Source organism: Columba livia, chromosome 16, assembly GCF_036013475.1.
Source record: "Columba livia isolate bColLiv1 breed racing homer chromosome 16, bColLiv1.pat.W.v2, whole genome shotgun sequence".
NCBI lineage: Eukaryota > Metazoa > Chordata > Aves > Columbiformes > Columbidae > Columba > Columba livia.
Window position 1 is genome coordinate 2,574,350 of NC_088617.1, and position 13,963 is coordinate 2,588,312.

Below are 13,963 nucleotides of genomic sequence, written 5' to 3' on the forward strand. Positions count from 1 at the left end.
TTTACATCATCACTTCTTTTTATCAAACAAACAAATAAAAAACAAACAAGAAAAAGCAGCAACAAACCAAAAAAAAAAAACCCACCTTGCTACTTTCTAATAGATTTTTCATTTTTTAGCCATTTGTGGAAATTTTAAGTGATGCTGGATTATGACTACAAAGAAATCTCAGGCGGTATTCTGGCCAAAGATAACGTTGGGTATAGTGATGCTGGCAGGATGCTTTTCTACATATACAAGTATTTTGTTTGGCTTTGCTTTTTTTATAAATTATATTTTTAATGTTTGACACAGTGCCCAATTCCATAAATAGATCCCACTGCCTGTCCTACAGGTAGCTCATCACAGTTCCTCATAAAAATTGGGGAAGATATGAGACCATATCTCTTTTCTATAGAGGCAACATACAGTCTTTAAACTTTCTTACTTTTTCTAGAGCCCATTTCAATCGCTATAGAAATTTAACAAAGCTTGAAATTTTAGTGATGAAAGAAAGCCCATGTGAAAACTCTGACTGCAAATAGTATTATCCAAGTGTGAAATCGCTACCCTTCGTTTCGTGAATGTCAGGGTACAACATGCCTTGGTAGTAAATCGAGTCTACTGAACTGAAGATGAGAGTAGAAGAAATGTGAAGAGACTCTCCTACCAGCCTTCTTGATTAAATGGATTACATTATTATTGCCTCTATCTCAGCAGTTTTTTTTTTCTGTAGAAACGGCAGATAATTACTCTCTCTGCTATGTCATTTTTACAAATTTGGCTGAATTTGGATGTTTTGTTGGTATTCTTCAACTTCAGTGAATGTAGTAGAAGAGTGGTTTAATTTAAATGAGTGTTAAGAGAACACACAAAAATATCTTCAAAATGAAGGATCTGGCGTGAATAATTTTGCAATATGAGAGACTATTTTCTCAAGTAGCATCACTATTATAAGCTTTATTTTTGTGAATGCTTTGCAGATGCGAACAAGCTGATTTATGACAGCGCAGCCCAATATTCATAATGGGCTAGCTTTTAAATCTTTGAAATAGCCAAGCATATTCCAGAAAATGACGTTGTAGAATAATCTCTTTTTTTCTTCTTTTCCTGCATAAAAATATTTATTAAAAGCTAAACTTAACTTCAGCATATTGTATTCTGCATGGAGCTGTTCCAAAGCATAATGGGAATAGCAGGAATCTTTAATTGATTTTAATGGCTTTCGAATCAGTTCCTAAATAGATAGAAAATTGCAGAACAGCGCAGCGGGTCCTGTATGTACATCCTAGATGGCTGTGAAATTCAGTTCATTATGTTTTGTAGATTAGTTTCAGAGCTTCTGATTAAAGGTGCTATTGGAGATATTAAGGGTGACATTTTAGCACATGTGAAGTAGATAACCCAGTTCTCAGGAATATATTGCCACCTGTTTGAGCCCAGAAAACTTCATGAACTTGGAGACTGTCTATGGGGTTGATTCTGAATGCCCGAATGTTCGACGCAGGTTTGCAGGAGGATATATATTATATATAAATTATATATCCAAACGTAAGCAGGGCTGTAGACACAGTGTTTGCTCAAAGCAGCAACTCTCAGCAGCAGGCTTTAAGGCAGTTATCCATTTAGTTCTTGTAAAATTTAGTAGACTTTAAGTTATATAACACATTTTTAGAGTTGGGTGGGCTTTGGCTGAATTTTTTACAAAGTTCCTTCTGTGCAAGTTTATGGGAGGGCTGGATGTGCACTATAAGAAGGATCTCATCTACTATTTAACTTCACAGCTTTTTTAGAGTAAGCTCTATAGGGTACTGATAGATTTATTTATTTTAATATGATATTTATAGCTTTCATCCCTACTATGTTTCCTCAAATTTCCCCCCCCTTTTTGTTTGTTATTGCCTACGTGGCAGAATTCAGGTTTTTATTTAGACACCTTTAAGAAAGAGAAAATAAGGAAATTGATGCTACTCTTCTGCCTCAGTTTATATTGCTGAAATAAATTTGGCTGTAAAACAAGCATATGCACATTCAATAGCTAATCTCAATTCTAAATGTGGGTGTCAGGCAACACATCAAACCCTCTCCCATCCCAGTGTCCTGGGGGCTGGATCTGTGCTGTCACAGTAAAGGTGGTGAAAGCTTCATGGATATATACAAATATATTTAAATGGGCTCAAACAAATTTAACAGGGTCATAAGTTAAATGGAAAACCGGATGATAAAAAAAAAAAAATAGTGTTAAGTATTTGTAGCCTGGATTCTGTGACTTTTAATGTAAGAAATAGGCTGGTATCAGGACTGCCATGTTTAAGTAGCATCCAGGTGAATTGGTCTGAGGGTGTATTTCCAGAGAACATTTCCAGTGGGCAGGCCTGGTGTTTGATGACTGAATTTCTGATTTCTGTGGTTTGTGGAGCTCTGCAGTGGGAAATCAGCACTCGGTTCCTGGGCTGTGATGATTGCTGAAGGAGCGAGCCCATATCTGACAGGGCTCTCACAGTCTTCTTAAAAACATTTGCATTATAAATAGGATAAAAGAAGCTGGGTTGGTTTTTGGCCCCTCTAATTGTTTTACCTTTGACTCTTAGATTGGTCAGATAGTATTTGGGTTTGATTTTCCTGGTTTTGGATAGCGTTCTCAGAAGTGCTGAATCTGTTAACTCCGCAGAATAGGTGCAACAATGGAAATTCAATGTCCAGCTTCATGTTGGCTGCTACACCCCACATTTAGGTTGGATAGCGGGAAAAAATTCTTCCCAGAAATGGCTGTGGGGCGTTGGAACAGGCTGCCCAGGGCAGCGGTGGAGTCACCATCCCTGGAGGGTTTAAAGGACATGTAGGTGAGGTTCTCAGGGACATGGGTTAGTGCCAGAGTTGGGTTAGGTTATGATTGGACTCAATGATCCTGAGGGTCTCTTCCAACTGAAATGATTCTGTGGTTCTGTGATTCTATGCCTTCAGTCTGAGATGACCCAGCTATTATAACAGAAGATTCAAATCTTCTATTCTTATTTAATTTGCCATTTTTCTGCTTCGTTCTTTGAATTAAAATAACTATCAATAAGCAGACCTCTACCCTTTGGTAATATCTTCTTTCCTGTAGCCTATCAAACAATTATTCTGAAAGTAATGTATTCATTTGAGCTAGAAATGAGAAGTTCTGTTCTCTGTAGGGTGAAGTGTAAAACCTGCTCACAATAATCTGCTAAAAAATGCACTGCAAGATCAGGCTGTACTAACTGCCACTTATTTTTGTTCCCCAGGAGAAAATATTATTGGAAATAATATATGGCTGATAATATATTTATGCGTTAAGTATTAAAATTAAATGAAAATACATGAAATCTTTATATGATATGTTTAATAAAATTTAGTACCAAAATTGGTCCAGAGGGAGCACTAAACTGTAGAAACATTGTTTCTTTTAAGCTTTAATAAGTCAGGTGAGGTGATCACTGTAAGGTTACAAAGAAATTATATTGCTTTTCATAGCCTTCCATTGTCAGGGGTATAGTGAAGGTCTCACCTTGTTGATAAATACTGTGTCAGGATACCAAAGTGCACCTGCCAGATGTTGAATGCTTCATGGAAAGCTCTGTCTCAGCTTTTCCCCTCGTCATTCACACACACCCTACATCCAAAACTTGGGTCGGGTCTAAATACAAAGCCAGATTGTTGAGCGTTTCCTCAGTCCATCCTCACATTGTACTGCAAAGAAATCAAGAGCAAGAGGAGAAGTGTAACAGAGATCTCAGTCGCACAGACGCGGGCTGTGATTCGGAATGTTGATTATGCGCATTTGTGCTTCTACACTGGATAGAGAACTCATCATTTAAAAGATTACCTTGTAGATGATGATAAGAGTACGTTTTCTTCCTCTGCAAGACAACATCTGTGCTGTGGTGACCGTTACAGCTGGTGCTTTTATCAGTGACTTAGAATGGAGCTGTCAAAAACTTTGAAAAGCTTCTACTAAAGTAGTGTGGATTTATCACTAGAAGACCCGTGAAATTTTGCAAGGAGCCCATTTTTGGCCTACTATTCTAATAAGAGTGTGCAGCCACACAACAGGGCTGTCGGCTCCCCAGCCTTCTAGGAAGCCAGACGTTGGATGAGTGGCCCAGATGTGAGGACCTCTGGAGAGCAGAGCTTGTGGATGTTCGGAAACTGGTCCTTTCTGGCGTTTATTGCAATGATGTGTCGTAGCAGTAGAAACACAACACCCCCGCTTCTGTTGCAGCGTGCACGTGTGTGGATTTGATTGCCGTGTTTGCAAATGCAGCGGAATATTAAATATAGAAAAGTAGTAGTTAGTTTTACTGTATCATCTTTCCTCTTATTGGTATGAACTTGTTATGTAGTGTTGGGAATTTCAATGCTCTGCTTTTGTTGTCTCTTTTAATATCATTTCGATGTGTGACCCTGAAACTTGCTTTTCTCCAGCTGGGCTGGATAATAATTTATCACTGATGTACTGATTTCCTGCTATGAACACAGTGCTAGTGACACTGGCTGGAAGCAGTAACTTTGAAGCTTTGAGGGAAGGAGAGCCCCAGGAGACCCATGTTACTGCCTTCCTGGAAGACAAAAATAAGCGCTATTAGAATAGTTTGGACACCTCCTCTTTATTTCCATTGTCCACTATTTTTTTCCCTACACTAGCTCTTTTTTTATTTTCCTTTTGGAAAAGTACTCCTCCTTTCTCTTCATTGTAATCACGCCGCCGTGTTTCACAAAATTGTCAGTCATAACAACTTGCAAATGGTTGACCCTGCTCCAGACCCAAGGAGAGATGCGTCTGCGGCTGAAGTGCTTTTGCAGGCCAAAAGGGCAGATTGTACTCACCCAGTTGATTTTGAGTTAGTGCCTGACTGCAATCTTGGGGGTCATAATGTATGACGGAAAGTTATCATCTTCTGAGCAAAGTTGAATTACTTCTAGTCTTTTGAGAATTGCAGTAATGCAGATGGTTTGGCCGGACTTTAGGGTGGGTAATTGTGTGCTTGCTACTCAGAATTCCCACTGGAATTTCATTTGGATGTAAGATAGTTGGCTTTTTCTCTTCAATAAAAAGGCAAACGGTTATGAGAGCATCTTAATGCTGATGGTTGTGCATGGGGAAGCACTTGATGTGCCTTGCAGCACTTCACTGGTTAATGCAGAGAAGCTGATCTCTGAAAATGCCCTAAAGGCAGTCAAGAAGATTCTGGTCCTAGGTCAAAATAAAACATGAGGAAAAAAGGCAGAACCTGAAAAAGAAGAAAGATATGACAGGAAAAAAGAAAATAGAAAAAAGAAAATGAGACTGTGCCATTCTGTGAACTAGCTGGGGGTGAACTGTGAATCCTGCACTTCTGAAGGGTAGAAATGGATCAAAAAATCAGAAAGCAAGACCCAGAGTAATCATTTGATAAGGAAACAATTTCTCAGAGGGGTATTCTGTCCAGAGTAATCTTTGAAATCAGTCACACTTTTAGCCACTTGACCACTTCCTTTGAGAGTGGCCACTTGACCACTAGGAAATAACTGAGACGCGGGGAAAGGAGTGAGGCTGGAGGGTGAGGGTCACCGGTTCAAGCAGGTAAAGTACACAGAGATGAAAGTGCTGTCAGTGGAGCTGGGGCATAAAGGGAAAAAATGCCAAGAAAGCAGTCAGTCACTAATTCATAAATTCATTGTATTTGTAAGGATGAGTTGGTTTTGTGTCCAGCAGTGGGAGCCCAATGATTTCCAAGTGATTCACTGACATCTTTGTTTTTAGCAGTGAATGTGCCAGGTCCCCGCAGACCTGAAGAAACGGTTAATTTGAAAGCAGGGGGAGGGTTTTGTTTCACTCCTGTTTGTTGAAGGTGCCAGAACTTCGCTTCCCACAGGAGCATTGATGAGCTATTGCCATGCTAGGAATTTTTCAGCCCAATCTTTCTGCAACAATGAGCCGGTGGCAGCCGGGAGAGTCACTGCTGCTGGCTGTTTCCAATCTTTCAATCGATCTCCCCTGTCTAAAGAAACAAAGGACCAGTCTCGCGTGGACAGGCGAGGGCAGCTCATGTGAATATCCTGACAAAAAGTAAAATGACTTCAGTGGTATCTTTCTTTGTCAGATGGGTGAGTGGTGTTAAGCAGACAGTAAACCTGCCTGAGCTGTAGCAGCATGGAACTTCAGGGCTTTGTTAACTGTCTAAAGAAAAAAGCAAATGCCAACAACATTGCATTTGAGTACTTTGCAATCTCCGTGAGCCTGAAATAGTAAGCGAGAAATAACAAGATTGCTGTTTTATATCATAGAGGCCAAAAGCTTAGTGGGAATCAAAAAGGATTATTTCCAGCTCTATGAAATGTTAATATGAAGAGTTGTTGTTGTTTCTTGAAACAAAAGTGAATTGAGAGAACTATAAAGACACCTGCTCAGTATATCAGTGTTCTTCTTACTTTGCCTTTTTCTTTTGTTGTTGGAAGCATTCTTGCTATTCAAGGCTCTTGGGGCTCTAATCTTGCCTTCCTCTCTCCCTCCTAGTGTCTATCAACTTGTTGTCAAGGAGGAGAAGCTGCAGAAAGCACGAAGAGCTGCAGACATCATCGAGTGCTTCTCTGTCCCCGTGAGCTACAGGAACGCGTCCAGCCTGGACTCCCCTCACTACTTCGCAGCCGAGTTGAAACCTGTCAACCTGCCCGTCACGCAGCCCTTCACGGTGGGCGACAACAAAACCTACAACGGCTACTGGAATGCTCCGCTTTCTCCCCTGAAAAGCTACAGCATATACTTCCAGGCTCTTAGCAAGGCAAACGGAGTAAGTGCAGACAAAATTGAAATTGCATCTGTACATATGACCGCTTCTGTCCGTCCTCTGCATCTTTCACCTTTATTCTCCTTTGAGTGCCGGTTTAATTCCTCCTCGTGACCCTCTTACAGACATTTGGTGAAAATTAAACATGCCACTACTTGTCCTGCACTCAAGTCTCCCTCTGACACCTAGGTCTGATGAGAAACCTATTGGGGAGCCAAGCAATGTAAAGTCACATGTTGGCATGCGCTTTACAAAATTAATTCCTTTGTATTTGTTGTGATTTTTGTTTGGTTTTTTTATTATTATTTTTCCCTTGCATTGATGGACGAGTAGGTGCTATTGTCTTTTTAAAAGGCCTAACTGCAATGTCCTGATAGTCTCCAGCTCACAATGCTTATGATTTTGGAGGAGACATTGAGAGCTGAGAACTACACAAAAGCTGTGAAGTTGAATTACCTTTTAGCTTGCATTTGGTCACATCATAATGTAGCATTTATATGGTTGGGATTTTCAGCTTGAGCAAAATGTAAGTTGTACTGCAGGGAGGACAGTGTGCATGCCTTTTTTTACTCCTTTTGAACACCCTGGACCATTTTTTTTTTACACATATTCACTCTGCGATATTAAGTTTAAAATGGAGACAGCACGGGAGACATAGTCTGCCCTGTTCTCAGACCCAAATGACATACACGTGATGCCCCAAAAATACCCATAATAGGAAGAGTGAAGGCCTCTTCTCCCTTTTCCAGTCTTCTGTTCCAACCTAGCATAGTTTATCACCTTCTCTTTTAACTTTCCTGTTTCAGATCTGTTCAGCTAACAGCGTGCAGGCCAGATCCAGTCTAAGCAGTCGTTCACCTTCCTCCCCTTTAATTCCCCTAATTGTTTTTTGTTATCACATAACACGATACCATTTGACACTCTGGCTTCTTGATGAGTCTTAAAGCATTAACATGGCATCAAGAAGTTGGGTAGCTGTGTTATTAGCACATTTGCCAGTGCTTTCGCGAGTCTGCCTTTAACATAGATAAATTCTCTAAGAATTCACCTTCTGAAAGAGCGAAATTAGAAAAATCAATCAAAGGTGAATGGTGTAGGCTTAGGTCTCCACTTAGGATAGTGTCTTATACTTGAAACACAGCTGCACGTCACAGGGGACCGTATATCATTCAACAGGCTAGCAATGCCAATGAATGTTCACAACATATCTTGGTGTTTTACTGCCTTCATTTATCACCATTCTCCTGCAGAGTTTCTGCTGCGCGGCTGACAAGCACAAATCTCTTCAATACTGTGCTGTTTTTCAGCTTGGTTTCCTTTCTAGTCGATATAGTTTCCTTCCAGCACTACTCAATTAATTCAATTTTGGATTTGTCTTTATAAAGGAAATTGTGAAATATATGTGTATGTCTCTCTTTGTCTAGTTAGTTCCCCCTTGTGTGATAGTTAATTGCTAGTGAATGGATCCCCAGGGAAGAAAAAACTTTATTTGCTTAAGTACAATATAATATGCCATAAATGGGTTATATGAATGGAAATGTGGGCTTCCCTTGGCATTCGGGATTAAAGCAACATCGTGTGGTTCCTGCTGTTTCTGGGTCTCTGTGGCTGGCAGGTTGCACCACGCTCTTTACATACAAGGTGATAAGGACTCAAAAAAAGGATGAGCTTGGGCTGTTCTAATAGGAACATAGGACTGTAAAGGACTTTTTAAGCATAATTAATCCAAAGAGTTTGTATGTAACAAGGCATAGTTTGTGAAAGCATGAGCAGTGTCCTGCCAAAGGACATTCCTGTTTAAGTAAGCAATTACGTTAATGATTTATATTGGTACAGTATATGCCTATATATCCTTGAAGTTCAGTGCTATGGGAAAAAGTATGGAGGAAATACCTAAGAGTGGAATATGGGTCTTCAGAGGGCTAGCTGGAATACTTTTTGTTTCTGATAAAATCCTTAAGCCCCATATTTCAAACATATGGGGCTGTTCTTCGTCTAGTCTTCTGCTGCTGTAATTAATAAGATTTGTTTCATTTCCAGGATTGTTCACAGATATATTTGTATTTAAGAATTCTGGGTTTTCATTTATGTCTATAAGCTGAGCAGCTTTGACTGGTCTTCATAAAGCCTACTAATAGTTATGGCTGCAATGTGGCACTTTTGATGATGCACATCTGCTAAAAACCTGAAACAGGAACAATTTAGCACAATTAAAATATAGCCTTATGTTCCCTTGCACATGAAAAACTTCACAGAACATTGCCACTCATTTTTTAATTAGGGTATTCTATAGTTTCATTAATCACTGACAGTTGTGGAATGATGAAACTTCTTTCCACACCTGGAACCTGCGACGAGAAACCTTTGTGCAGTGAACCAGAACATCTTCCTTTGGAAATGCAGGACTCTGGGGAGAGCTTAATTTGAAGAAAAATTCTGTATTTGGTCAAAAAGCTTGATTGGGAGGTGGTAGAAGTGTTACAGGAGTTCTGCATTGTTTCAGCTCTTCTGTACATGGAGGGCTGTACTCATTTGGTGTTCTCGTCTGCTCTGCAACCATTAGCTGTGATTGTTTCAGTGAAAGGAACATAATTAACAGCTGGATGCAAAACAAGTGTGGCAAATTGCTGCAAAATCAGATCATGAGCTTTTCTGCCTTCTCTTGTGCAATGTTGTACTTGTTGTTTGAGAGTTTGAATGAAATAGCTGTCGCTGGCTGAATTTCTTTTTGTGGACAGTTGCATGAAGTTTGGTCAACGTGGCGTTGCTCCCAGACAGGGGTCTCAGTAGAACATATGTGAAACAGAGTGGTTTTCAGCTTTGTTATACAAAATGCTTCCAAATTGTGTGAATTTCCCTCCTAGGGACTGTTGCAAGCCAGATGCTGAGCTGAAACGTGTCAGAGTTTGAAGTAAGAGGGGAGGAAACAAAAAAAGAAAAGGAGAAAAAGGAGCCAGAAGCTCCAGGCTGTGTAACGGTGAGGGTGAGAAGCACCATGAGTTACTGTGTAATTGTTAGATGGAGTTAGCACAGGAAGTGACTCAGGAAGAAGAATGGACACCTGGCAGGTGTCCTCTGGCAGGACCTTGACACACACTGTCGCAGCCCTCCAGGTAGCCAAGTGGTGTTTGCTGGTTGTCCTGGTGCCACCTGCTCCAGCTGGCTGGTCTGCAAAACCTCCCTGAGCTCAGCCCCTTCAAAACACCAGCCCTTCCAGGGTTTATCCCTATGAAAGGTGAGGCCAGGGTGGTATGAAGAGAGAGCCACGAAGATGATGGGGTGGAGCCATCTCGCTTATGAAGAAAGCATGAGGGAGCTGGGGCTCTTTAGCTTGGAGGAGACCGAGGAGCGACCTCGTTAATGGTTATCAATATGTGAAGGGTGAGTGTCAGGAGGATGGAGCCAGGCTCTTCTCGGTGACAACCAATGACAGGACAAGGGACAATGGGTACAAACTGGAACACAGGAGGTTCCACTTAAAATTGAGAAGAAACTTCTCCTAGTCTCCTTCTGTGCAGACATTCCAACCCGCCTGGACACCTTCCTGTGTAACCTCATCTGGGTGTTCCTGCTCCATGGGGGGGTTGCACTGGATGAGCTTTCCAGGGCCCTTCAACCCCTGACATTCTGGGATTCTGCGGTAGCACCATGTTGCTCCTTATGCTCTCTTATCCTTATACTGACTTAATGATCAAAGTTAAATGTTGCAGGTTTTAGTGTCCTCAAGTTCTTTATCTGGGTGAGTCTCTGGTTAGTGATCCAGTCACACGCTCAAATGGGGAAAATTCTTTGGCTGCTGTGAAACCTGCCTGAATTTTTGAGCAGCTCAGAAAACAGACCTTCCTAAAAAAAAAATCCTTCTTGCGGTTGTGTTTTACCTCATTGAGTTAAAATGAAATCTGTAGTGGCAGAGTTGCAATCGATAACTCTTGGCCATTTTTCCTCCGAATGGGAGCTGAGGCAGGAGCCTCTGTAACACAGCTGGAGATGATGCAGGGATGCTGCCAGCTGCTCCCCCAGCCCGGTGGTCCAACAGGTGAATGATGTTTTCAGGCCAGGATTGTGAAAAGTAGCACCACAGGAATCAATGGGAATATTATTTTTGAGGGAATGATAGACTCTACAGACATTCTTATTGATTTTTTTTTTCCTTTCTTAATGACTTGTACTACATGCACAATCGGGCAGTTCATTATTATCAGGGGACTTCAGGCTGGATTTCTAGATGCTGACAGGTCTACTCGCAGTACACAACATTCTTCTTCTTGGACATTTTAGAGGTATGGATGAAGCTGCAGGCAGAGGGGTGGCGTTCATCCCTGTGGAGATGGCCCACAAGAAAAAACAGGTTCTCCAGTTCAGCACAAGCCGTGTTCTGACAAATGAAGTGTCACCAAGGCTGCCTGCATTGCTTCTGTGAACTATTGAGTAGCTTTGAGGTGCTCTGAGTTCAGTAGGATTTACGTTTACTCTTTAATCTCATGTTGGAGCTGCTGGGGCAGAAATAAAGCAGCTGTAGAAGCACCTGACTCTTTGTAAGCCCCTGTTTCCACATCTGGTTGGCCACCTTGGGCCAGAGGATGTGGACCTGAGTGTTTTCTGGACAGTAAATATAATCCTTTTCCAGTCTACCTCACGGTTGAGAGGTGTGGGTATTCAAGGGTTAACCATATATCATTGAAATACATGTAACTTGTAAATAATAAAAGCCCTAACCACTTTGTTAAACCTCCCTTCTCCAAGTGACACAGGTACTAAAAATAGCTGATAATTGGAAAGGCAATACTAGGTTTTTCTTAGTCTTTTGGCAGTTTCCTTAAGCTGGCAAAAGAAATTATAGGGGAGTCCATCGACCCTGCACAGACACATGCACATGATTAATTTTAAAGACAAAAAACAGTTGGCTTCAGTGGGATAAAAAAGAAACACACAATCTAGAGCTTCCCTGAACTAAATTTGGGCTAAATTTGTTGCGGACAGCAGGTCTTACTGGTGCTGACAGGTGGTTCTTTAGATGTGGCAGGTACTGTTTAACTAATGCAAAGTCAGAATCATAGAATGTCCTGAGTTGGAAGGGACACACAAGGATCATTGTGTCCAAATCCTGTCCCTGCACAGGATAGTAAAGGAAAGAAAAAATTGTGGGTGTGAAAACAGATGGATGAAAAAGCTTTGCTTCTTTTATTGTTGTTCATAAAGCGTAAGCTGTCATTTTAAAAGAAAATTAAATCTAAAAATGATTTGCCCTCTTAGGTTGTGAAGATACAGCTGTCACACCAGCATATGTCCTGCTGCCCTCACAGGCCTTTTCTGCAGAAAATTGTTCTCGTTCAAACACTGAAGAGACAGAGGCAGAACTTATCCAGTGTACTTCAATTAAATATGCATTTAGGAACCTAAGTAATTAGTAGAGAGCATCAGCTTCCTTTCTTTGAAACAGAAACAAATGCGATTGTGGGAAAATGGTTTTACAGGTTTTTGTTTGTTTTGTTTGTTTAAAAAAAAAAAAAGAGACACAAAAAGTCCCCACCAAAACCAAACAGGTGTTTATTTACTCTGTTTCTTGGTAGAAAAGTTTCTACAAATTCACAGTTCTCAGCATTAACCAAAGAAAAATAGAGTAAATCTCAAGAGATCTCATTTTCATGAGACACCACAGAGATGAGCAGTGGGCTGATCAATGAGACGATCAATGGAAATCGATGGAATAATTAGCCCTAATCAGGAATATGGACAAAGTTCAAGTCTTTAAACTTAAGCATCCCTAGTAGCTGGATGTCTGGTGTCTCTGCGGGTTTGTTTTATGTTTTCCTTCTCAGAAGGTGCAATTTGAAATGAAGTTCTGGAGTCCAGATGTCTTGTTCCTCTAGTGACTGATTGCTCTTGCTTTTGGCAGTGCCAGATCATGGTCTTCTAATAACTAGGACTGTCTGTGCTAAATGCAGCAATTAGTGGATGTAGATGCAAACAGAACACACCACATCCTGTCTTCTCAAATTACCCTGTGGGGGGGTAATGTGCAGGAATATGCAAATGCTCAAATGAGATCAGTTACAGCATCATTAACAAGATTTCAGGTTTTGTTTTCCCACCTCTTCTTTTCTCAGCATTGACAAATTTCTCCAGCTTTTTGTTGCACTTTGAAGCCAGCAGAAAGCAATAAATACACCAGAAAACTTTCCACAACAAACTGTGAGAAAGTGTCCACCTACTTTGAGACTGCAAAAATGTTATATTGATATTTTTTTTATTTATTTTTCATCACTGATTTTTCCAGGTCACCTTGTGTTAGATTGTAAACTACATCAGAATCTGTCTGTCTTATAATACCCAGCATTATGTGCTGAGGCTGTGCTCTGAAAATAAAGCTCTGGTTTTCCTGCTTCATATATCATCACTAGTAATAAAGATTTTGGATTTCCAGAATAGCTGGCAATTCAAGCTGATGATACACGAGGCAGAGATGGATGGGGAGCTCTGTTGCGCAGTTTTGTTGACTTTGCCATGCTGATGGTTGTACAGGTTATGTAGAGGATTTGATTTTTGAAGGAGAGAGGGGTCAGTGCACCAAAGAGAGATGCCTCTGGTTTACTGGCATTAACAGGGCTTCAGTCTCACCCCAGGGGCTGGATGTCCTGGGGAAGGGATGTCCTTAACAGACATGGTTTGTCCTTGGTGATCCAGGAATTCTTTAAGAGAGTTTGAAGGCCAGATCAACAAAGGAGCAGTTTGTCTTGAATATTTTGTTGTTTTAGGCAACACAAAGCGTTACTTCAATCCTGATAGTGTGGCTGACTTGAGGAATCTCAAGGAATGCATAGAAAGGGATCGGAGGGAATCACCTTGTGTTTCCCAGTGTGGATCCTGTGGTTGTCCCCTTCCTACTTGCAACGTGAATGTGAAGCATGATGGGACCATGTGTTTCTGCTCAGGCCAAGGAGGGTCTGTCACAGATTTTCTCCAAGAGCAAATTTGGATTTTAACAGCGTTCATCTTGCTGTGTGAGGATGGAATGAGTTGCTCAGCTCCTGATTCCAGAGCACAAACAGCATCCATATTAATGCTGCATTGTTACACATGGTAATTGATGCAGCATTTGTTACACCTGAGACATGTACAAGAGCATGTAAAGACATAAAGTGCTCAGAAAGCCCTGCAGCAGGTTACTGCCTGACAAAGTCAGCTTTTCAACCAAA

At 41.0% G+C, this 13,963-nt stretch overlaps 1 protein-coding gene across 10 annotated transcripts in view; it reads left to right on the plus strand.

Annotated features, from left to right (window-relative positions):
- PTPRT (protein tyrosine phosphatase receptor type T) overlaps positions 1 to 13,963 on the plus strand; it is a 386,111-nt gene that overhangs the window by 283,669 nt on the left and 88,479 nt on the right. For all 10 annotated transcript variants that reach the window (XM_065031857.1, XM_065031858.1, XM_065031862.1 and 7 more), the window contains exon 12: positions 6,497 to 6,770. In XM_065031857.1, coding sequence (XP_064887929.1) covers positions 6,497 to 6,770 — 274 coding nt within the window. The remainder of the gene's footprint in view (positions 1 to 6,496; positions 6,771 to 13,963) is intronic.